Source organism: Electrona antarctica (genome assembly GCF_951216825.1).
Source record: "Electrona antarctica genome assembly, chromosome: 23".
Taxonomy (NCBI): Eukaryota; Metazoa; Chordata; class Actinopteri; order Myctophiformes; family Myctophidae; genus Electrona; species Electrona antarctica.
This window is the reverse complement of record NC_136804.1, coordinates 15,501,153-15,526,840: the sequence shown is the minus strand read 5'-3', so window position 1 is coordinate 15,526,840 and position 25,688 is coordinate 15,501,153. Positions and strand designations below refer to the sequence as shown.

General features: G+C 40.8%; 1 protein-coding gene across 1 annotated transcript; it reads left to right on the top strand.

Annotated features, from left to right (window-relative positions):
- Positions 1 to 152: 152 nt before the first annotated feature.
- On the top strand, positions 153 to 25,133 carry ttll1 (tubulin tyrosine ligase-like family, member 1). The gene is made up of 10 exons (XM_079494362.1): positions 153 to 529; positions 805 to 946; positions 4,892 to 5,100; positions 6,214 to 6,394; positions 7,852 to 7,989; positions 8,652 to 8,760; positions 13,756 to 13,899; positions 16,247 to 16,333; positions 19,183 to 19,346; positions 23,289 to 25,133. The coding sequence occupies exons 2-10, from the start codon at positions 834 to 836 to the stop codon at positions 23,416 to 23,418; spliced, it is 1,275 nt and encodes a 424-aa protein (XP_079350488.1). The 5' UTR covers positions 153 to 529; positions 805 to 833; the 3' UTR covers positions 23,419 to 25,133.
- Positions 25,134 to 25,688: the final 555 nt, after the last annotated feature.

Here is a 25,688-nt window from a genome sequence, read left to right as displayed (position 1 = left end):
CAAGAAGAAGCCCACAACAACGGCAACGGTCTATCGCTTAGAATTTTGTTGCGGTTGTTTGTTTTGCGGTTGACAGTTTTTTGTTATAGTTCTTTACATTCAGTTTCCTATGCAATAAATTGAAAAGCCTCCCAGAAGCCACCTAAGAAGAAAATGCATGACGAACTTTTATTGTGAAGAGCATCATTTGGCCGTGTGAGGAGCGAGCGTTCCGTCATGACTTCTTCTCTGGTACAGTAACATCATGCCACTTGGTGGATCGATAGAGCAATGAAATAGCTAGCTATCACGATGCAACCTTACATGCATAGTTAGAGCTATGGGTGATTATGATGACAAACGGACAATTTCGTTACGTGGTGGTGTAGATGTAATGCTAAGGACCGCTTAATGCGTTTGCATCCCTGGGTAAGTTAATACCCGCCCAGCCTTTGCAGCAATTCAGGGAGGATTCTGCTACTAACTAGCCCAGCCACCTTTATCGAAACCTGATGACCCCGGCTCTTTCTGAACAGCTACTGTGTTGCAGGTAAGTAACTAACTAGACACATGCTAGACACATGCAGTCATGCACCAATGCACTTATTGTTACGTCCTAATGGGTTCCTTGATTGACAGACAGCATGACATTGCTCTCTCTCTCTCTCTCTCTCTCTCTGTGTGTGTCTGCCTGGCTCCCTGTTTCTCCTAGTGTTAATTTTACACCAATTGTGTATTGTGTGACACTAAAGTGAGTTTGTAAGCACCTCATGTCATGATGATGAATGAATCCCTCATTGCATGTCTTCCTGTGCACCTGCCCAGGCTGTTCACCTGTCGTGTGGTCCACAGCCATGGCTGGTAAGGTGAAGTGGGTGACAGACATCGAGAAATCTGTTCTCATCAACAACTTTGAGAAGAGGGGTTGGATCCCAGTCACCGAGAGCGAGGACTGGAACTTCTACTGGTAGGATTAGCACCTGAACTCTCACTTAACCCTCTTCCCCGGCAGGCACACACTGTCCATACAGTATATCATCAACCCCTTCCCACTGTAGGCAGGGATTAAAGCAAAAAGCGAATCTCACAACTGGGAATTTGTGTAGGAGTTAAGTTTAAACAATTAGCACAACATGTAGAGTTGTGATCTATAGGTGTTATCATTCTAAAACTACATTCTTTCTGTTCTCCATACAGCCAAGTAGTTGAAGAAATTGCAGATTGAGGCTTTGTAACCTTTTCTTTCATGAAATATCAGAGAGCACCAGAACATCAATTTACAATGAATGTACAATTCAAGCAGTAGATACGTATTCTATTGCTAGTTTGACCCATTCTAATACTAATACTCTTTAATATTATAAAAATGACTGAAATCAAGCGACTGAGAACGTGAATCCATGGGTCATTCTACTGCAGACAACAAGCTTCTATCAATTTACTATAGGCTCTATACCTATTTCTTTACCGTCTATGCTCTATACACAGAATAACTCTTCCTACTTCCGGGCCCCTTCCCTACTTCCTTCACAGGTGTTACTGATGATACTAATTAAGGCTCTGTTCCATTTAGTGTACAGCGGTTCTCTTTTTTGAGGGGCGCTAAGCCCCTCCTACATACAGCTTTTGTCCACACACGTCTCAATATTTGCCATTGACAATGAAATGAGAAATTAGGTCAAATGTCTGTCAAATATGACATAAATTTGTGGCAACACAAACATTAAATGCCATTGACAATGAAGGGACAATTTACGTCATATGTAGACGAGCAAATCAGCTAACCAATCACATGAATTCAGTTGTTCATGAGATGATGTATGATGATGTATAATGATTGATAAGAGCGCCCGCCGCCCCGCACGTCTAAAGGTGTGATTTTTAGGTGTGATTTTTAATTTGAAGGAACCCCATAACTCTGAGAGTGTACAAATGAGGGTCCATTTGGTTCCATTTGTACACTCTCAGAGTTACACACTCAAGGACACTATACTATCTTTGAGACCCACTGGTGTAGCAGAGTGTTTCTAGTGAGCGTTCAACACGCACAATAGCAGAACCCTGAGTCCCTGACTCTGTTTGACCAGAGCCTTCATTAGTATCATCGGTAACACCTGTGAAGGAAGTAGGAAAGGGGCCCAAGTTCTTTCCAAAATGGCGTGTGTGCGTAGAGCCCATTCAGGCATTTAGCTCTATGCTCTTATCCAGAGTGACTTACACGTGATCAGCGTAAATGACGTGAAACCTAGTCAACAAATGTGTAAAATGGTGCTATAAGTAGAGTGCAAAGAAATACAATTTAGTGCTTTAAATAAACTAGAATGCCATGTAAACATCCAAACTAGCATCTGTCTAAACAACAACATGCTATCTTCTATCTACATAACATTCTTAGCGTTTTTATTGATCTGTCACCTAGGTATTCATGTGTAATAGTCATGTTTTCATAGATCACTGGTTAATCTCAACATTGTGTCGAGGACTACCAGGGGTCCAAATAGACCCTTACAGGTCGTTAACTCAGAGAGTGTACAAAATGTAACCAAACAGCCTTACACTAGGTCAGGGGTGCCCACACTTTTTTTGACTTGAGAGCTACTTTAAAAATGACCAGCTCAGCAAGATCTACCCACCAAAAACAAATATTATCCCATTGCTGAAAATAGTTTAAAAATGTACCTGAGCTGAGCTTTGGTATAGCGGCGCTGGGGGTTGTGGGTTTGAGCTGACAGGCCCTTTTTGATCTCAATCAATCAAGTCATCTAAATTCAATGTATTTATGTCACAGCACAGCACAGCCTTTGTGATCTACTGGTAGATCGCGATCTATCTTTTGGGAACCCCTGCACTAGGCTGACATCATTTCCATTTTGTACACTCTCAGAGTTAACTGGTTAAAACTGGGAAAGCATCTGTGTCATTTTCGATTTTACCTATATAGTATTAGTAACAGAAAACTCTTTAGAAAAGTGTTTTAGAACAGTGGCTTTCAAAAATAGCAGATATACAAGCATACAGCACTTCACAAAGCTCACAAGCATCACAGTGTGTCACTTTGTACCGCGCTGTGAGCTTGTACATCTGCTATTTCTGAAAACATTTGAGTCCCTGGCACTAAACATTTTCAGATAGGTCCCTGGCACAAAACATTTTCAGATAGGGGTCTGCAGCCATATTAATTTGGCACAATTTTTTTTGAGAAATACTGATTTAGAAGGCATTTGTAGAATCGGTCTCAAGTCTAAATTTACACTTGAAGATTGTACAAGGTAGAAATAATATCGTATCAAAGGGGGTCCATGGCCTAATGCTTATCAAACTGAAATGGGTGCTTGACATTTTTTAAATGAAAAAGGTTGTCACTGTCATAGATAATTAAAAGCAAGAACGCCCGCACGACTCCAATGTCTTAGTTTCTCTTAACAGTCTTACCGGGTGCGCGGTCGAGGAAAGTTAACTTTTCAAGAAATTCTCTAAGGAGACTCAACTGTGACACTTCTGTTGTTGACAGCATAGTATAACGCTGACGAAGGCTATACGCCGAAACGCGTACGTTGTGCTGTCTGCTCTGCAGCATACTGTGCGAATATAAAATAATAAAAGTGCCTTAAACCAAATGACATGTCCGTGAGTGCTGGTATTCTCTCCTTAGAGAATTTCTTGAAAAGTTAACTGTCATAGATAATGAATCACACACCAAAGTCCTTTAATTTCAGACTTTAATGGTGTCATGCAAAGAAATAGTGAAAATAACCAATGCACAAGCTCACAATGTGACACGTTGTGACGTTGTGGTTATTTCCACTACTAAAAAGAAAAACGTAAGTGCCTGTCTTCAATTCGGAGGCTAGGGGTTTGAATCAATCGTGGTGCATCCGACTTTGTCAAGCGTCTATATTAAACCAGGCGTTTCCAAAGTTGGGGTTGGGAGTCTTGGGACCCCACATGGGGTCACGGGACACTGATGGTGGGGTCGCAAAATTATGTTTAGTGATCAAAGATATTTTACACACCTGAATAGAATTCAACGGAATGATATATAAAAATGATGACAAATACATTTTAACCATGATTGTTACAAAACCTTTATACCCTAGCATTAATACATTACATGTGCGGAGTGTGGACAAATGCGCACCAAACGTACACGTTTATGTGCATAAAATTACCTCCGGAGTTAGGTTGGGGTCACGAGTCAATGGCAGCATTAGTTTGGGGTCGGGAGGTGAAAAGTTTGGGAACCCATGTATTAAACGAACTAGGGATGCTCTGATCAGGTTTTTTGGGACTGATCACCGATTGTTTTTCTCATGATCGGCCGATACCGATCTTGTGCGTAAGCGGCAAATTTGAATATTTCCAAAATTATTATACAGTATGTCAAAAAAAAAACCACGTCAAAACTGTTCCTGTGTGTGGGGAGGAAGGGGAGAATGTTTAGGCCTGTCACAAAGATGAAAAATGATATTATACTATATATCTGAATTTGATTGAAATTTATACCACTTAAATGGTGTAAAAGATCGGTGTATCCAGATAGGGTAAATTGCAGATCACCGATCAGAGTGAATATCGGCCGATATGGCCAATCACCGGCCATATCGGTGGCCGATTATCGGAGCATATCTAAAATGAACATAGGGAGGGAGTGTGGGTCTCCCACCCAACACTCCCTCCCTATCTTCGAATAGGATGGAGGCTCTCTAGAACTACGTCCTGCTGGTGGGGGTCAGCAGTGACAACTGACAAGTTACACACAAATGTGTGTGGGGTGGAATTAACTGGCAACAACTAAAGTGATAAATATTACCCTATGACATACCTTAAATATAGGGATAGATATTACTTGATTCAATGGTTAATCATTGATTATTGTTTTATAATGGATTAAATGGATCTAAACTGTGTGCAGGATGAGCATCCAGACCATAAGAAATGTGTTCAGCGTAGACACGGGTTACCGGCTGACGGATGAGCAGATGGTCAACCACTTCCCCAACCACTACGAGCTGACCAGGAAGGACCTGATGATCAAGAACATCAAACGCTACCGCAAGGAGCTGGAGAAGGAAAGCAGCTACCTGGCTGAGAAGGACGAGAATGGGAAATACATTTATCTGGGTATGGTATGAGAGAGACAGAAATAGAAGTCAGTCAGTCTCCCTCTCTTTCTGGCTCAAACAGCCGTTAAGAAATGTGAATCCCTAGACTCCTTCAAAATGGCTGCAATTTGAAATCGAAACTGGCCCCTGTAAAAAAAAAAGTCCCCCCCCCCCTATTTTTACTGTACATATATGTACTTATTTTCTAACCGTGTATATGATTTATTTTTTTTCTCTGCATAGAAGTGTATATCTGTATGTCTTTAAATATTCTGATGAATTGAAAATGGACGACCCTTATGTCTTTTAGCAGATTTAGTATTGACCTGTACTTTCATTGAATTGTACCCATTCTACAAACTAAAAGAAACAATCAAAAACATGTATTTTCTGCACACTGCCATAGCTTGCAAACTTTAGTTTACCAGCTACAGCAGTGTGTAGGACTCCATTGCTCCTCAGCATATACGGTATGCAGTCTCACGTTCCGTAGCCAGACGATCAGAGATCTCTCCACCTACTGACACCTCTGGTGAATCTAAATTCAATGAATAGGCTACAACTGGGTGGAAACCACTGGTGTAGGGTCCATTGGGCCACTCGGGCACTGGCCCAGTCAATTGAGATCTTGCCCAGTCTAGCTTCTGAAAAACGAAGAAATAGCCTACATTGCCTTTCACCCCCTGTACATGCAAATTTCAGTTAGTAGTGAAGCACAGCAAGCCGCCTTTGTTTTAAATGATCCCCCATTAGCAAGTCGGCAAAACTGTTCACACCTATCAGCCGGAGGTGCGTTAACCCCCCCCCATCCCCCGCCCGCGGTGGTAATTTGCCCAGTCAATAATTTAATCCATGCTATGCGCCTGGTGGAAACCATCCAGAAATGTTACAAAAATAACGGCATCAAAGAACCAATGCAGAGACTTTATAGGCGTTCCTTCATATGGGATGGTATCAGGATTGGTTTTCAGAGCATTGGCCGTCGGTTTGCTAGTGCTGGTTATCCCATACATTACATTTTCCCAGACATATCAGTAGAGCTCTTGATTGTCTGGCCTACGTGAGACTACAGCATATGTGTGCCAAATTGATATTTTAATATTATTATTATTGTTTTTAATTATTTTTATAGATTTTGTTCCTGTGACCTTCATGCTGCCAGCTGATTACAACCTGTTTGTGGAGGAGTTCCGTAAGAGTCCTAGCAGCACGTGGATCATGAAGCCATGTGGGAAGGCCCAGGGCAAAGGCATCTTCCTCATCAACAAACTGTCTCAGATCAAGAAATGGTCCCGAGACAGTCGTACCTCCTCGTGAGTCATGACACGCACACGCACAAGACAGAGTCTAATGGCTCCCATGTGGATGTTGGACTTCATGTGGCCAGTCTATGACATCAGACAGTCATCTATGACGCATCTAGTATGATGTACTGTATGACTCCATAGAGGGTATGCACGTGACATCATCATCATACCCGGAAAGTATGCAGGAATGCCTACCGAGTGGCAAAAAACTACTTTCTGGCCTCGACAGCCCATACATCCAAACAGAAAAGTCCAAAGTATCTGATTGCATTAAACGACGTTAAACAATGTTAAACTCACTTTGCCACTCGATTTGCCACTCACTTTATGTATACGCATACCCTCTATTTGAGTAAAGTTTCAGCCTTATTCGACCTCCATTGACTTCCATTATAAAATAAATACATTTAAATGAATACACTAAGACTGTAGAATATGTGGAGGTACTTCCTTGGCCTACTGGCAACGTGCACAAGAACATTGCTGATCGGTCCCTCGGTTTGGGAATTGGGAGATTAGTGTGTGTGTGTGTGTGTGTGTGTGTGTGTGTGTGTGTGTGTGTGTCACATAGCTCTGTTCGCACGGGTGCGATTCTTTTATGACAATTATGCAGCCAACATTTTTAATAGGCAGGGCTTAAGTAACTAAATAAAATCATTTTTTTTGCTACAAGTAAAATATTTGAGAAGCATTCTCAAACAGAAACTTTGTGTGCCTTTGTGCTACAACAAACAAAGGGGTTTGGGGTGGGTTGAGTTTGGGTGCTGAACCCAACAATACCTTTAGCCAAAACTATTTTATAGCTAAAAAAAATCAAAGACTGTTAATTATTAACTCTGTTTGAGTTGCCTTCAACAGCTTTATTATCGGAGAATTCCACTATGTGCACACATAGCATGACTCACTAAGCCCTGGCCACTGGTTGGTGGATAGTTAATCCACTCCCTTCGATAGCTCAGTTGGTAGAGCGGAGGACTGTAGTGGTGATGTCTGGCATCCTTAGGTCGCTGGTTCAAATCCGGCTCGAAGGAGTTGCTTTTGGAGGAAAATAATGTAACAATAGAAGAGTTGAAGTGTGCCTGAATTCTAAAACATACTAAAGGGAGAGAGATGGGTTGCTCAACCAGTGACAAATCATTAATCTTTAATTGTTTATTATTTGTATATATAATTTGACTTTGTAGGAGAGGTGCAGGCACAAACGCAATGTCACATACTGTCTGGTACGGTGTTCGTTGGTTCTCGCGCCGTGGGTGTACAACTTTTAAGTACAGACTGCAACACACTTTACTGTAATAGTAAATTTTTCCTGATGTTTTCCATGGCGATCTTTGGCTAGACTGACAAGAAAATCCACTGTAAAATAACTTATCTATCGTATCTGCCTCTGATCATGGCACGCGTAATGTGCGAGATAGATACTGCTGTTTGTGATACTTGACCCCATGCTTTGTTGCCTACAGCTTTGTAGCGGCCTCCAGTGGCAAGGAGGCCTACGTCATCTCCCTCTACATCGACAACCCACTTCTGATCGGAGGCAAGAAGTTTGACCTACGTCTCTACGTTCTGGTGACAACCTACCGGCCCCTTAAATGCTACATGTAAGCATCAATCGTTGCTGTCGGGCATAAACCTTCTCTCCATATCTCCATAATTTCAACTTTTTATACAGTATATTTTTGCAACATTGTCATATGACAAATGTAGCGTAGATCGACAAGATATTATAGATTGGCGATTTTTGCAATTTTAGAAAGATTTTCAAAGTGAGAGTCTGTCAGTGGGTTTTAATTGAACACACTAAATAAACACATTTTCCTGAAAGGTATGTAATTGGCCGCACGGACCCCCATCTGAAACTATTGTGCAAGATTTCTGTAAAATAATATTCCAAATCTTGCAAATAACTTAAAGATTTTGCTGATCTACAAGCTCACAACACGCTGCATCACGACGCATTGTGAGCTTGTACATCGGCTATTCTCAAATAGCCCTAGACGAATTCATGGAGCAGTTCCCTGTAGGCGAGGTTTAGGCCCAGGGCACCCGTCCGTGGATTCGTCTATACACAAGGTTCAAGTGGTTAAACAGATTTTTATGCTATATATTAACTCATTTTGCTGGGGACCCCTGGGCCCCACTTTGAGAACCACTGTTCTAATGTAATAAGTACTATTATGATTATTATTGTTGTTAGGGTTAGGGTTGTTAATTATTAATATTTAGGGGTGCTGTGCTGTTCTGTTCTGTTGTGATATTTCAGGTTCAAGCTGGGTTTCTGCAGGTTCTGTACGGTGAAGTACACGCCAAGTACCAGTGAGCTGGATAACATGTTTATTCACCTCACTAACGTTGCCATCCAAAAACACGGGGTGAGTTCAGGCCTACAGACATACATTGTTTCTCCAAGACATTGCCATAATATTAATACTTAATACTTGTGCCGTAAACCGGGTTCAAATCCAGGGTAGCAGAGGGAAGTTACATAATTTGATTGATTGAAAATGTTATTCACAGTTTGTAGAATGGGTACAGTTCAAACGAAAGTACAGGTCAATACAAAAGCTGCTACTGAGGATATAACCAGAAAAAACACTAAGACCTATTTACATCAGGGTTCTCTATTTTCAATTCATCAGAACATTTAAAGACGTACAAATATACACTTCTATGAAAAAAGGAAATCATCATACAGTTTAAAAAAAAAAAATAATAATTTAAGGGTAGGTCTAGGCCTACGTGTAGGCCTACTGTATGGAAAGATAAGGGGGGGAGAGAGGGACTTTAACTTTTTTACAAAGGCCAGTTTTGAAATGCAGGCGCCCGCTTGTGCTCTTTGAGAGTGGTTTTGAAGGAGTCTAGGGATTCGCATAGTGCAGCTTTAAAGTGGTTAAATGCATGCTGGTGCATGTAGGCTCTGTCTGTGAGCATGGCAGCTCTGACTTCCTACAACTTTCCATTGACAAAACATGACCCATTACCCTTCTTGTCAGTCATTTGCAAACCATCCCCCATCCCCCCAGTGACAACTGAGTACACATTACTGGCCCCATCCCCCATAGCATGGACTCCTCCGTGAGTAGGTGGAGCTGTGAAGGGTCTGGCTGTATGCAAGACTAACTTAGTCATTGGTTCAGCAGTTCCCTTCGATAGCTCAGTTGGTAGAGCGGAGGACTGTAGTGGTAAAGCCTGACATCCTTAGGTCGCTGGTTCAAATCCGGCTCGAAGGAATTTTTGTTTTAGCCCAATATATCTTTACTGCGAATATAACAACTGTACATTGATATTGAAAATATAAATAAAATGTAAATAAATATAAATATATAAATAAAATTGTATAGGCCTACTTATATAATAATAATAATGGATTTTATTTATAATGCACTTTACATTCCACACTTATATGAAGGATAAATGTTATGATCACATTTATAATGCATTACAATGTACTTATAAAACAGTTGTTAATAATATAATTATGCATAACAATGTTTATTACATATTATAACTAATAATAATATAATTTGTGTATAAATATTAAAGTATAATAATAATAATATAATGTGCTGGTCATAATGCATTATAACCCCAAATGAAACAGCACATTATAACTACCAAGTAACACTTTACTTGTATGTGTAATGTATAACGAGTGTTATGAAGCATTATAAGTGCATTTTAAATGTGGTTATAACATATATATATATATATATATATATATATATATATATATATATATATATACCAACACAAAAAAGTACAAAACTGTGGAATACAGAAAATGTGATAAATTACATTCTGCCACACTAAGGGAAATAAAAGAAAATGAACGTGCACACACACACACACGCACGCACGCATACACACACACACACACACACGCACACACACACACACACACACACACACACACGCACACACACGCACACACACACGCGCAACCAAATACAAATACTCCCACACGTACACGAGAAGGAGTTAACTTGAAGAACTTAAAGATGCAGCTCCTATACTGTACTAGTAATAAACTAGTAATAGTACAATATATAACTGTTCTATATAAGCTAAGACACAAAATAAATAAGAACCACATTATTATGTAAGACAGATATGTTTGGTTTTGGTTTGACAGCTGAAAAAGAACAAAGACAGTGTGGATTCTTTACAATATACGAAAACAACTTTAGCCACTTAAAGGGATAATTCGAACTTAAGTTGTATGAAATACTTGCCATTAATATAGTGGTTGCAACTGTATTCATTGATTGCCCGAGTCCCATGGTGGGAGTTCTGCTCTGGTTTTGGTGAAATATCAAGTAGTTCCGGTCATTTTGTGGGGGGCACTGGGGCCACGCAGTAAAAGTAAATTAATCCACAAAACTAATTTGTATTGTTGACCTATTTCTAAAATATTAGTGCAACTTTCGTTATTTTTTTACCCCTCTATCACACATAACTATGTTTTTTGTGTCCATATCACCACTATATTAATGGCAAGTATTTCATACAACTTAAGTTCAAAAAATCTGAACTATCCCTTTAAACCCCAGCATCCGTATTCCTTTTTTTATATATACAATGTATGTTCAATATATAGTTATTACATTTCAATTGTTTCTACACTCATTATGTTACGGGCCATTCAGTCTAGAAAGATTTGGGCAGCATCCATATTTTGAGGAAAACCTTTGCTTGTAGATCAGCTATTTTCAGCTACAGTTTTCCTTTAAGCTATTTTCACTCTATAATGTAGAGTGAAAACAAAACAACATATCATGGGGTCTAAGTGGCGTAAACATAGATCAGAGGCCTGATGATTAAAGTTGGACCCTATCAAACAGTACCTTATTTTATTATTACCAATTTTCATCACATCAAAGACTGCAAATTATTAGCTCTGTTTGAGGTGCCTTCAACAGCCTGGTTATCAAAGCATGCCGCTATGTGTACACTACACAAACAGCACGGCCCACTAATCCGTGGCGTCGGTCAGTCACTGTTCCAGTAGCTCCCTTCGATAGCTCAGTTGGTAGAGCGGAGGACTGTAGTGGTGGTGACTGACATCCTTAGGTCGCTGGTTCAAATCCGGCTCGAAGGAGTTGCTTTGGAAAAACTTTAAGTCCTATTATTGAATCGTAATACTAACTCTACTGTCCGACCTGAGGCTCACAAAATAAGTACCACAATGGATGAAATGTTACATGTTTTTTGGGGGGTTTACAGGAACAGCAGCTATAAATGAAGAAATTACACTGAGTGCATGTGACTACAGTTCTGCCTTCGCGCCTTGGCAAATGCCAGGATGAAACTCATTGTCTCCTCTATAGTAATATAGTCAACCACCTAGCAGCGCCCCCCCCTTTATGATTGTTATTGCTTAAACATGTAACTTTATAATTTTGTGGGATATAATATGATATAATAGTTAGTTACATATAGTGCTGCTTTAATTGTAGGAACTCCCTGCACTTATATTATTCATTTTCGAGTTGATTTAAATGCAATTAAAAAAATGCTTTGTTTTGTGTTACTTTGTACTCTTATGTCGGCTATCGGACTCTCTGATCACTAATAATCGGTATTGGTCATGAAAAAGCAAAATCGGTCGTTCCCTGTATGTTGGCTGGCTCCCTTCGATAGCTCAGTTGGTAGAGCGGAGGACTGTAGTGGTAATGACTGACATCCTTAGGTCGCTGGTTCAAATCCGGCTCGAAGGAGTTGCTTTTGGGAGGATACGAGTTCATGAACATCAAAGTCTAAACTGTATAAGCAGCACTCTGGGATTCCCTGTGAATGAAAAGTGCAATACAAATAAAATTAATTATTATTATTGTAGAAGACATCTAGAGACAAACTATTTAAGTAGGTATAAAAACACCTTCAAAATATGTCACATGACATGACAAATTCCAGCTAACTGAAAAGTGGATGGGCATTCTGAATTATGCCAAAGTTATCTTGAAGGAGTAACTTGAGTAGCACTGTTTCATTTAATTTAATTTAAACCTTTATTTAATTCTCGAAAAACACACTGAAGGCTGAGACCCTCTTTTTCAGTGGTGCTGAGATTACAAGTCTGAGAAAAGTACAAACAATACAAAAATAAATGTTAACATAAATAAAATAACATGATGTAAAAGAAAATTACATCACATGAACAGGTACAATTGTATGTGCATAGCTGAGAGTCATCAGCATTAAAAACTGTTCCCTTAGTAAAAAGCATAAATTTGGGTCTTGTCAGCAATTTAAGATCCATCAATGATTTCTGGAAAACAAACATCAGTGTCAGGTATAGCAATATAAGAGTGTGTCATCTGCATATAAATGGATATTACAGGTCTGTAGTGTGTTTATAACATTGTTAATATAATAAACAATATAGGACCCAAAATAGAGCCTTGCGGAACTTGTGATATATGAAGGAAAGATATAAATTAAAGATATGAAGAAACTCAGATTTAACAGCTCCAACTTTGACACATTGAGGTCTCTCTGAAATACTATTTAAAGCTGCAATCGTGTGACATGCTTTTAGTGAATAGTTATTTTAACCAACTTCCTTTTGAGAAATGATCTTGATCCTGTATTCGTATAGGACTAGTGTCACAAGTGAACCTTGATATCTCCCCTGACCATGTGGGTGGTCTATCTTAGAAAAAATAATCTTCCACAGGCAACCTGGGATGCAACCCCCTTAGAAAAAAGGTCTCTTGTTTGTGAGACCTGGGTTCGAATCCCGGGAAGGACATGAATCTTTCCGATTGCAGCTTTATTGTACCATATGATTCTATGTCAATTAGTACACACAGTGAGACTTTAATTGTTTCATGTGATTTCATTGACCATCAGTAATGATCGCTCATCCTCCTTAACCATTTCTTTGATGGTCTTCTACAATGTGTGTTACGTTCAGGCAGTGGTGGAAATGGACTAAATACATTTATTTAAGTACTGTACTTAAGTAAAAAATTTGAGGTTTTTGTACTTTACTTGAGTATTTCCAATTTCCAATACTTTTACTCCACTACATCTCACAAACAATTATATGAAAACTTTTAGTTATTAGTTTCTTTGTAGATTTTGATTAGTGTTACAAAACATACATTAACCACTTCATGTACATTTCACTACACTTCACTACATTTCAGCCATTTGAAAATAGCCGATCTACAAGCTCACATTTGAAAATTCTGCACAATGAGTACTTTAACTCTTGGTACATTTTGATGCCAATACTTTTGCACTTTTACTCAAGTTCATTTTTAATTCCAGTCTTTTACATGCAATGGAGTATTTTTATATTGCAGTATTGATACTTTTACTTAAGTATAAACTTTGAGTACTTTTTCCAACACTGCTTTCAGGGTGACTACAACCACGTGCATGGAGGGAAGTGGACGATCAGTAACCTGCGTCTGTACCTGGAGAGTACCAGAGGGAAGGACGTCACCAACCGACTCTTTGACCAGATCCACTGGATCATGGTGCAGTCCCTCAAGGCTGTGGCTGTGAGTGGAATGCACACAAACACAACACCACACGATCACCCACCCGTACACGCACGCACGCACGCACGCACGCACGCACGCACGCACGCACGCACGCACGCACGCACGCACGCACATGCAAGCCCAAAAACATCTCTGCCCTTATCCTTTGGCATGGGGGAGCTAATTAGACTAGACTTGTATGCCAATTAGAAGGGGGCAGGTTTTTGGGCCCGGCCAATCAGATGCGGGCACGTTTAGGGTCCGGCCTATCAGAAGAGGGCAGGTTTTTGGGCCCGGCCAATCAGAAGAGGGCAGGTTTAGGGCCCGGCCAATCAGAAGAGGGCAGGTTTTTGGGCTCTGCCAATCAATACAGGGCAGGTTTAGGGCCCGTCCAATAAGAAGAGGGCAGGTTCTTGGGCCTGGCCAATCAGAAAATGGTAGGTTATTGGGCCCGGCCAATCAGCAGAGGGCAGGATTTTGGGCCCGGCCAATCAGAAGAGGGCAGGTTTAGGACCCGGCCAATCAGAAGAGGGCAGGTTTAGGGCCCGGCCAATCAGATGAGAGCAGGTTTTTGGGCCCGGCCAATCAGAAGAGGGCAGGTTTAGGGCTTAGACATACTAGACCTGTATGTGCCCGTCACAGTCGGCCACTGGCCTACTTGGGAACGATGCAACTTGGGAACCTAATGATATATGTTGTCATAGCACCCGTTTTAACTGTCAGCCGGTGTCCCACATGGAGATCTGTGTATGTGCCTGTGTGTGAAGACTGCAAACTGAAAAGTGTACTTGGCAATCAATTCGGCCCACTGGCAGAGCCTGATTGGTTGAGCCTCAATTGGCTGAGGCAGAGGCTGGAAATTGCACAGGTGAAAGGAGTTGGCCTCAATAGGCCCACTGGCAGAGCCTGGCCCAGGTGAAAGGAGTTGGCCTCATTAGTCCCACTGGCAGAGCCTGACCAGAGCCTTTTGTGGTGGTTCTGGAGAACCGTGGGTCCGACCGACTCGATACCTGGCACTGCACTCCCTGTGGGGGTGTGGAACGTGTGTGTCGAATGTGAAGTCGGTGGGTGAAACGGTTCTCGAGTTACGTGCATTACAACAATACACACACGTACGTACGCAACTACGCACGCATGTACGCACGTACGCAGAGACGTTCGTTATATAGTAGAGTTTACTATTTTTGAGTGTCGCTAGCCCCTCCTATATTCAGCTATAGTGTAGATTGTCATTCACAAACATTAAATTCCCATTGACAATGAATGGAGAATTTACGTCATATGTATACGAGCAAATCGGTAATTTTTGTCCTACACAAAGATTAAATTAACATTGACAATGCATGGATGATGTATGATGATCAGAGCGCCCCTCACTTCACACGGGTGTGATTTTTACTATTTTTTTTTTTACATTTGAAAATAGTTATAAATGGCAAAGAAGTTTAGGGATAAGATAGCTTAACCTGACTCCGCCAGATGGGGCAGCAGAGAGTACACTGGGTTCCCCCCTCCTGAGATAGCTAGGCCCATCTGCCATTTACATTCCCATTGTGTTCTCTGTCTGCACCTGTACAAGCATAATAGACCCAAGGAATCAACAATCACCATCCTTTATTATAGCCTTTCCACCATTTCTCCTTGCCTTTTCACATACATACGGATGCGCGCACGGCACACACACACACACACACACACACACACACACACACACACACACACACACACACACACACACACACACACACACACACACACACACACACACGTTTGTATTGCTATACTTCTGACGACATAAGATTTTTAGGATGGTCATTTTATAAATGCCATTTTTTACAAATGACTTCCAAAATGCCAATCTGCAATCTCACAACAACCGTCAACGTTGTGATTGATTGTAGTGCAGTATTTGTATTTGTATTTGTATTTAATTACTCGTCTTAAGACTTTGCTGTTTAAGTGATTTCAATGCTCTGACCTCTTTAAACAGTAATGGTTCCTCTTATTGAATATACAGTATGCTAGACTTATTGCACACTTCCCTTTTCACCTCAAACCTCTTGATTCACTTCCCTATTAAGGCTACAAAATAAAGATACCATCTTCTGTGATGATGGAAATACTATTGGTATGGTAATGGTATTGTACTGGTAGTGCTCCTGGTCCTGTTAAGCTGGTACATGACATGTACTTGTACTGGTACTGCTCCTGGTCCTGTTAAGCTAGTACTGGTTTTGGGTTTGGTACTGGTACTACTAATGGTACTTTTCATGATGCCTTTACCTACAGTGATTGTGTAGCTTTTATGAACATTTTGACTTACCATCCTCTCTCTCTCTCTTTTTCTCTTTCCCTCTCTCTCTAGCCTGTGATGAACAACGACAAGCACTGTTTTGAATGTTACGGGTACGACATCATCATCGATGACAAGCTCAAGCCATGGCTTATTGAGGTGATTTATTTTGCAAGCACACGCACGTCGCACGCACACACAGATCCATACAAATATAAAGACATGTAGTCCAGTGTTTTTTGTCTGTAGCTGTTGCAGGTTTACATACGTTCCCAAACGTTTTCAGTTCAAGACCCAAAAGATACATTTGGTGTCTTCCCCGGACCCAAACATACAAAATTTTATTATGAAATAATCACAAAATAATGAAAATAGCCTCACAACGCACAAAAAAACACCTGGATATCATTGTTTTCAGGTAGAAACCTCTTATCTTACCTCTATCATAATCCAGCTTTAAAAATATTTTTTTTACGGGGCTGGACTTCACCTCACTCCCATGGTAGAAACAGCCTCCATCCCGATCGTCAGAATGGGATAAACTACCATGTTTAGAGCCTAATAAAACATTAATACGAGGTCGCGCTAAGATTAAATATCGTCCGCGCGTTAGTACACAGCCTGGAGTGAGGGCTGGGCAGGGTTGTGTTTAATGCCCTACTTGATCATACAAGTGTCACACAAAATTATCAAAAATAGCAGATATGCAAGCTCAAAGCGTGGCGCAAAGCGATACGTTTTGAGCTTGTAGATCTGCTACTTTTGCTATTTCTTTATTTGAATACTGAAAAGTAACAGTTTTGGACATTTCCACCCGACAGAGACGATATTTACTCTACTATTCATCCAAAACTGGGTCACGGGTCACGACCCTATGTTTGTGAAACACTGGTTTACATGACTGCACAGTGTAACCAGCCTTACATTCCTTTCCCTTGAGTGTCAAGCAACTTTGAATGCCCTGAGATTTCCTCATGTGTTCGTACGTGTGCATACGTGTGCATAAGTGTGTGTGTGCGTGCATGCGTGTGCCTGCATGTGTACAAGTGTTTCAATCAACCGTTCAAGGCATAATAAATAAAAAAAATCACACAGGCAAGCCTTTTTATTATTTTAAATTTGTATTGCGATTATGTGTTTTCCATTTTAGTCTTGTTTCTATGTATTATGATCATTTTATTGGTTACCATGTTTTGGGGCTTTTCTGTCTGGTCATCTGCCTTTATTGGAACAAATGTTGGACCACTCCTGTTGATTTTAAATGTTTCCTTTTTGTAAAAGGTGTAAAGGTGACTTGACTTGACATATCGTCAAGTGTTTAAAGAAACACTGCCAGTGGTTCTCAAACATTTTCATGTCAACTGACCCCCAATTTGATATGGTCTTTTGCTAATTGTTCATTTTCATCGCTTCCAATTTCACTTGTTTATCCTGTATCCTGTAGGAGTTCTCTCTCTCCTGATTGGATTAAATTGGTATCCCGACCTTAAAATGCATTTTCTGTTTACTAAAGAGACGGGGAGACCCATTACTGAACAAACAGCATAATGGACCCACTGAAAAATCGCCCATTAATTTTTCCCATAGAGATTTACAAAAATATTTATATCAATTATTTTTAGCCTGAAAACCACACCCACTGCTAGCTCTAGTCTATACTATAGCAATGCTTTCAGAATATTATAGAGCGCTTATTTAAACAAAATATATCACTTTAAATGAACAACATAACCTAGGAAGATCCTCTTTCTTGGGGAAGAGAGAGAGCGAGAGAGAGAGAGAAATACTTTCGAACTTTCCGAAATACTTAACCTTTCTTTCTTGTAAAGCTTCCCTTAGAGTTAATATTTAATTTTCCACTCCGTTGCTGCTATTCCCACTGGTAGAACTGCTTGCATGCCTGTATTAAGCTCTTATTAGCATGTGATGGATGTGGACAGCTGAGAACTGTGTGTGTGTGTGTGTGTGTGTGTGTGTGTGTGTGTGTGTGTGTGTGTGTGTGTGTGTGTGTGTGTGTGTGTGTGTGTGTGTGTGTGTGTGTGTGCGTGTGCGTGTGCGTGTGTGTGTTGTGTCTGAGTCTCACACTGTTATATAAGTCAAGGATGAGATTTTTTTTAATCATAACCATTGAAAATGGAGTACCCTTATGTAAACTAGTGCTTTTTCTGGTTTTATCGTCTTAGCAGTTTTTGTATTGACCTGTACTTTCCTTCTACGTACTCTTCTACAAACTGTTTTTCAATCAATCAATCAATCAATCATTCGGAATGGAATTTAAGAAAACTGAAATACTGCCACAATGGTGGCTGACTGTAGTAGTAATGGCTTCCTCACTATGTATGCGAGTGATTGTGTTTTAGTGTAATGTTTACAACAACCAGTACACAGTGGCTGCAGCCAACAACACGTTGGCAGTGTAATCCATTTCCTGTCTGATAAGAGACGCTCTCCATGGAGAGTACAGTATGTTCATGCTAGCAGTTAATGACTCAGTCATGTTCTTTCCAAACTGGATGTTGAAAGTCTGCATGCATGTTGGCTTCCTTGTGTAATATGCTTCTATATATATACTGCACATGCAGTACACAGCATGTCGTTGCTGTTGGGCAGAAACCCTGTATGTCCATATTTCAACTATATACTATAGCCAATCTACAAGCTATGAAGCTAAGCTTGTAGATAAACTATATTATCTTAGCTATGTCTTTGTTAAATGTTTAACCAATTAAAAGTATTAACTTGAGCTTGTGTCTAAATAATAATTACTTTGGATCCAATGGAACACAGTCTCTTTTCGGCATATCCTGTAATGAAACGACTTTGGAAATATAAGGTTTCTACCCGACAGCGACGATATGCAAGCGTGCGCGCGTGTGTGTGTGGGTGTGTATTTCTTTTTTTTTAACAACATTGTGTGTGTGTGTGTGTGTGTGTGTGTGTGTGTGTGTGTGTGTGTGTGTGTGTGTGTGTGTGTGTGTGTGTGTGTGTGTGTGCACGTGCGCACACAGGTCAATGCGTCTCCGTCACTGACCTCCAGCACGGCCAACGACCGCATCTTGAAGTACAACCTCATCAACGACACCCTCAACATCGTCACGCCCAACGGGGACATCCCCGACTGCCGCTGGAACCGCAGTCCACCCCGAGAGGCCCAGGGCAACTACCAAGTCCTGTGAGTTACTGCCAAACGAGCCATTCACAGCCAAGAGACGGGTCTACGTCCTACCAATAAGCGTAGAGTTTCACACGGAGGTTAAAGATATTAGCCAGTGTCAGCAGGGCTGCCAAGCTTTTGCGTTCCCCTTCCTTCTCCCATTACAAAGCGTGACCCATTAACCTTCCTGTCTGTTACATGCTTCCAGTTGGTAAAGCCGAGGACTGTAGTGGTTATGACTGACTGTCCTTAGGTCTAGTGCTACACGGTTCTTTCTCAAAACTAAAATGAATTGGACAGCCAAATAGTGCTGCACAATTCTTGCTCAAATTTAGAAATGAGATCGCATAAGTGTCTGAATCTAGATCTCAATCTTTTTTTTTATTAATTGTGCAGCACTACTTAGGTTGCTGGTTCAAAGCTCGTTCAAAATATGGCTAGAAGGAGTTGCTTTGGAAAAACGTTTAAGTCATGCTAGTATAGACTCGTAATACAAACTCTGCTATACAACCTGTCCGACCTAAGGCACTCAAAATAAACACCACATAGAATGGATGTAACATTACATGTTTGTTTTGGGTTTACTAGTGTCCCTATAGGGCCCAGCAAAATATCCCAAAAGGGGCGTAAACATTTGGCGCTTCCAGCCCGCATCCTTGTTGTGGGGCAAGTAGGACCCTAGGAGAGATCAATGGACCTCATGCGCCAATAAGTTCCTAACTTTTCCTCTTACATTTCTTCCTAAGTGAATTCCTAAGAGAAGTCCAGTCAGATTCATGAAACGTTCTTAAGTAGGCAGAATTGTTCGTAAGCATGTTCTTATGATGATGAATCCAAATCCTCGTAACTTGAAGGGGTGTGCCAGTTCATCCTAATTACCATAGGGAACCGCCCCACCAATCCCATATAAGGCATTGGGAATTCACTTTCCTACCTGTGTTCACCCAGGTGGGTGTGGTTTTGCATGACTCCATGGCCTTGCCTGCAGTCACACCTGTGTGTGATTGCAGCACACAGAAATCACAGGACCTCACACATAGAAATAAAGTTGAGTGAATAAAGTTGAGTGAATACCTAAACTAAAGTCTAAATATGGTGGAACACCAGACTCCAATAATACTGTGGAGGTACTGAAGTGAACAGAACATTTCAATATTTTCAATAATCATGAATGTATTTCATTATTTATCTCACAATAGTCAACTTGGGGGGGGGGGGGGGGGGGGGGATGATGGTGGGTGCATGGGGTGGGGGTTATGTGGTGGGTATGGTGCGTTGGGTTGGGTTGTGAACTCTAAACCAGTGGTTCTCAAACATTTTCATGTCAAGGACCCCCAAATTGACATGCATTCTGCAGACCCCCATATGAAAATATTTTCTGCTAGGGAAATGTTTTGAAGATTTATCAAAATGTTTCGAAAATAGCCGATCTACAATCTCAAAATGGGCAGTAATGGGACGTGTTTGTGAGCTTGTAGATTGACTATTTTCAAAGTATAAAATGGGATTAAAGTGGTAAATGTTCCATATTATATTTTGCTGTGGACTGCCTGGAACTTCCTCAAGGACCCATTGAGGTCCTCAGACCAAACTTTGAGCATCATGCAGATGGCGCTGTTTTTCCTTTATGTTTTCAGATTGCACTTAAGAACGAAAAAGGCACCCTAAGAGTGCTCCACAGTGTGCGTAGATTCTGTTCTTACCTACGAACAAATCACAGCTAAGAAAAGATTGAGGGATCCCAAAACCTTCTTAAAAACTTCCTAAGTGGGTCTAAGAACACATTTCCTCTTAAGAACTTCTTAAGAACGGTTGGCGCATGAGGCCCATCAATCACTTTGCTAGAGTGACATGACGAGCTTGTAAACAGTGACTTTTCTACTGTAATGGTGCAGATTTTATTGTCTGGACTTTCTATCAAACAATCAAGTATCAAGCAAATGTGCATGGCTGACGGCGCACAGAACGGTGGATGCATAACAGCCAAGCACTGGTCATTTCATTAAGCCACATACACATTTATATAATCTATGAGGTTTCTATTTTAATTGGGTGTCTAGTTGGTCATGTCATGATTTTATTTATATATCACTTTATTGTAATCCATCTAGTAGTGAGCTTGCAGATCAGCTATCTTCAATGAACAGATTTAAACCATGCACCCGATCTACATTGTATTGTATCTTGTTAAAGTGTCGTTGATTAATGTATTCATTTGTTTAAATGAACACCCAGAAAATAGCCAAAACAACAATTCTGCAGATGTTTCGCTAAGCAATTACATGTACAATAGTTTGTTCCTTCAATAAGGTAGGCTACTGCGCTGATCAGTTGTAGCCGTGAAAGTGGGGCAGTAGCTGTCAAAATCATCTTTCCATGTGTGAGTGTGTTCATAATATCCCCGATTTTGCAAGCTAATAGCTTGTATGTATGTTGAGGGCAAGCCTCGTCTTTCCATTAGTTTTCCGTTCAATCTTTAGTCGGCAAATGAGTAATTTTACAAACGCAAAGCGTGTTAATTGTCATTCACACCGCCGGAGATCAGAAGTCTATGACGAGACGTTGCTGGAAACTATTCTGGGCATGTGTAATAGCAGATCTACAAGCTAAAAATGTGTCATGAACAATGTCGTCAACTACATGAGAAGCATTTCATGTGGTAAAGTAATGGCAATGAAACATTTAGAACGTACCTGAAATGAAACCAGGGATTATGATTAGAATTGGGTTTTTTTTAATAGAATTGGAGTGCTGTGAATATTATGAAAACTTTCTGAATGTCAAATAATCAAAGCTTTAGAGATGTTCTCGTAGCAGGGAACTCTAGTAAATTGCCCAGCCTCCTTGCAGGCACATGTGTAATAAAATAAGTAACTTATCATATTATGTAGACATAGTACTCTATAGTGTTTATTTATAGCTTCATTGTTTCATTTTATATTTCACTTTCAAACTTCATTTCACTGTTCACTGTTTGTAACTTCAAACTGTAAACCCCCATCCTTGGTTCTAGTGACTGATCTTGTCCTTCTAATGTGTGAGGGAGGGGGCCGTGTTTTTTCTTTGAAATATCCCTTTAGCTGACTGGGGTCCCCCAGGATTCTATACTTCATGCCCGCCCCTTTTCCCTCTAGTCCACACCGAATCTCTTCATCAAAATTGCCATTTGAGAGCAACATACCAAAGAGTATTAGTTTGGTGGATTGCTTAACCCTGTGTTTGCACCTTAGCTGAAATAAATACTTAATGCTTGTGTATATTGCTAACCAGCACACAGTTAATATCTTAGGCAGGCAGGTCTAAATCCTGAACAAAGTTGTTTTTTTCATAGTTCAGAATGCCCACCCAATTTTCAGCATGCTGGAATGTTACCTAATTAGCTCAAAATGTTGTCAGATGTTGTCCAGTAATAACTTGACACTGGACTGTGTATTGTTTACTTCTATGTGTCATGATGTCATGTGAATTCCATTTGAAGCTGGTTCAAAGTGTCTTTCGTATGTTTTTATCCATACCTAAAGCTTTATTGACAATCTGTCTCTAGATTTCAGCATTTGTTTTGTGAGTGTCTTGCAGTTTAGACTTCATGGTTTCATGTATTGCATCATAGGGTAGGTAGCTAACACATACCATAAGCAACTCCTTCGAGCCAGATTTGAAACAGCGACCTAAGGATGTCATTACCACTATAGTCCTCCGGTTTATCAGCTGATCGAAGGGAGCTGCTAGCTCAGTCACCACACACACACACACACACACACACACACACACACACACACACACACACACACACACACACACAAATGTGGTGGGGCTTTTATTCACCAAGTATATCCCTGTGAAAGGAAAGCAACTTGTATGCTCTGCGTTTTCACTCAAAATCCCTTTTCTCTGTCTGTTATTTTAGTCGCTTCCTTTCTCACCTGCACCCCTTTTCCTTCCGTCCCCTGTGCCCCTCAGGTACGACGAGGAGCAAGCGCTGAGCGAGAACGCAGAGCGTGACCTACGGAGCCGTTCGGGTCAGTCTCTGGGGTCAAAGGGCACCAGAGGGGGTGCAGGACTTCGTCCCACTGCCGCCACCTGGAAGTGAGGTCGCTGCACACAGCCATGATGACTGATGTCTGTACATTTCCTGAGGGGTCCGATCAGCTGGGGCATATATAGGGAAGGAAATGGGGCCGGCCACCCAGACCTTTTGTAGGTTACCCCACCTTTCGGGACGGAGCACCATCCCCCTCCTTCCCTGCATTTCATAGACAGACACACAAAGGGCTGGACAAAACGCATGATGATACTACAGACAACCTGCTGTTGCAGAGGTGAAAAAAAGGGGCAAGAGTTTGTGAAGGTGACTCGAGTTGATTTTTTGAGTGGAATAAAAAATAGCAAAAATAAAACTGGGGGAAGGATTGAGGAAAGTAAACTTGAATGACAGATACTATGCATGATTACGGACTGACGCTTTAACTTGAGGTGGCTGCTATAGCATTCAGTGAGAAGGGTAAACCTGCAGTTATGAATATATAGCTGTAGAATTTGTACTTGTGTGAAAGAAAGTGTTGGGTGAGAAACAAAAGTTAAAGTTAAAAAATAACAGCACTGGAATGGATAGAGAGTTAGAAATTAAGGACAATAATTTAGTCATTATAGAATTATTAGACAATTTAATGTACATAACCACATAATAGAGTTTATCATTTTTTAATACAGTATTTATTATTCTGTATGTAATTCCTGTGATGTTTTCAGTCAGATTGATTGTATGCTAAAACTCATTGCACTTTGTTGTTTTTGTTTTCAGTAAGTTGCTTTATTATTTACAATGGAGATCTGGGTAAAACACAACTTCAGTGTTTCTCGAGTCTACCTTGTGGTCCAATACTAAGAGTCTAAAAGCCCCACTGGCAGCTCTAGAGACTGTGCTGCTCCATAAGGTAGCTCTCCACAGCACCGATGTCGGTGGTGGTAAGCGCTGGAAAGCGCACGTTGCCGAAAACCTGCAGTTGAAAGGGTGGTGGGTGCGCTGTCGTGTCGGGCATTCGACCGCCGGATCGCAGCGGGCTTGTTGTTGAAAAAGACCCAAGCCATAGGTTATTTTAGCACCATTGTAGCCGTCTGTCAGTGTCGGCTCTCAGGTGCATTCAGAAACTTTTTTTCACACCTTCCAACCGGCTGATCTCCTGACTTCATTTGTAATCTTTTGTAGTCTGTTTGGTGGAGAGCTACCTTTACACCAGAGGGTTGGCGCTGGAAGAAAGCCAGTGAGGTCACTCCGTGGAGCATAGGGGGCCATACGTTAGTCCGACATACCAATAGTCCGACATACGTGGCCAGTTAAGACTCACCCGTGGCTCCGACATGCATTGTCCATTAACACACATACGTGGTCGCTTAAGACTCACCTGTGGCGCCGACATACGTTGCCGGTTAAGACACACCCTTGGCTTCCGCGTGTGGTTAGGGTTAGGTTAGGGTTTGGCGTAGGGTGTCGGACTATTGCGTGTCACACTGTTAGTACGTCGGACCAAGATATGCACCCTTGAGCATGAAGGTGCACAGTGAATTCCATGGCAATCCAGCCAGTGCTTTTTGAAATATCTTGTTTGGTAGTAAAGTGTTGGATCGACAGCCTGAGCCAACATTACAATCCTTGCCCCACTAAAATGTATCATTTATTGCAAGTATTTAACTTAATTATAAGCATGTGACAGCACTTGGTTGTCACATACTTATTCAATGCCCCTGAGAGATGATTCAGGCCTTTACAGGACTGAATATATGGATATGTTACCTAATTAAATATATTTACTTCTTTTAATGTATGTTTTGTTGTTAGCTTTTTTATATTTGAGCTTCTTTCTTTTATTTTTTTATTTTTCATAACAGCGTCCTACGCCATCACCTGGACGGCGTATTGAAGATTGAAGAGTTCCAGTAGAGGTTTATGCAGTCGGTTCCAAAGTTTAAAAATAAATTAAATTAGGCCATTGTCATTCACATAAAACAACAACAACCGGGACCAGCATTACTTTTCATAGTAAAGTTATGAAAAGAAACGACAATAAGAAATCTATATCCCATGCAAATGTATTAGTGATAATATATAACCGAAAGATATGTGTGTATGTGACATTGACATTCCAATCAGTTCCATGCTAACTGTACCTGTTCCTCATTGGAATGGTAACACACAATGTCTTCAGGTGCTCCTATACCCAGTCCCTGTTCATAGTTCATTGAGTTCAATAGGTGGCACAACTACACCGTTTAACTTATGTAAATGGAATTCTTAACAACAAACAACTGGCTCCAACAAACAATACAAACAAATCTAATTTAGTAAAGGTTCTTCTATAAGTA

Coding starts and splice junctions, on each gene's coding strand:
- ttll1 (XM_079494362.1), top strand. CDS start 834: ATGGCTGGTAAGGTGAAGTGGGTGACAGACATCGAGAAATCTGTTCTC. Junction 5,101..6,213: donor TGGGAAATACATTTATCTGG/GTATGGTATGAG, acceptor TTATTTTTATAG/ATTTTGTTCCTGTGACCTTC. Junction 19,347..23,288: donor CAGGGCAACTACCAAGTCCT/GTGAGTTACTGC, acceptor TGTGCCCCTCAG/GTACGACGAGGAGCAAGCGC.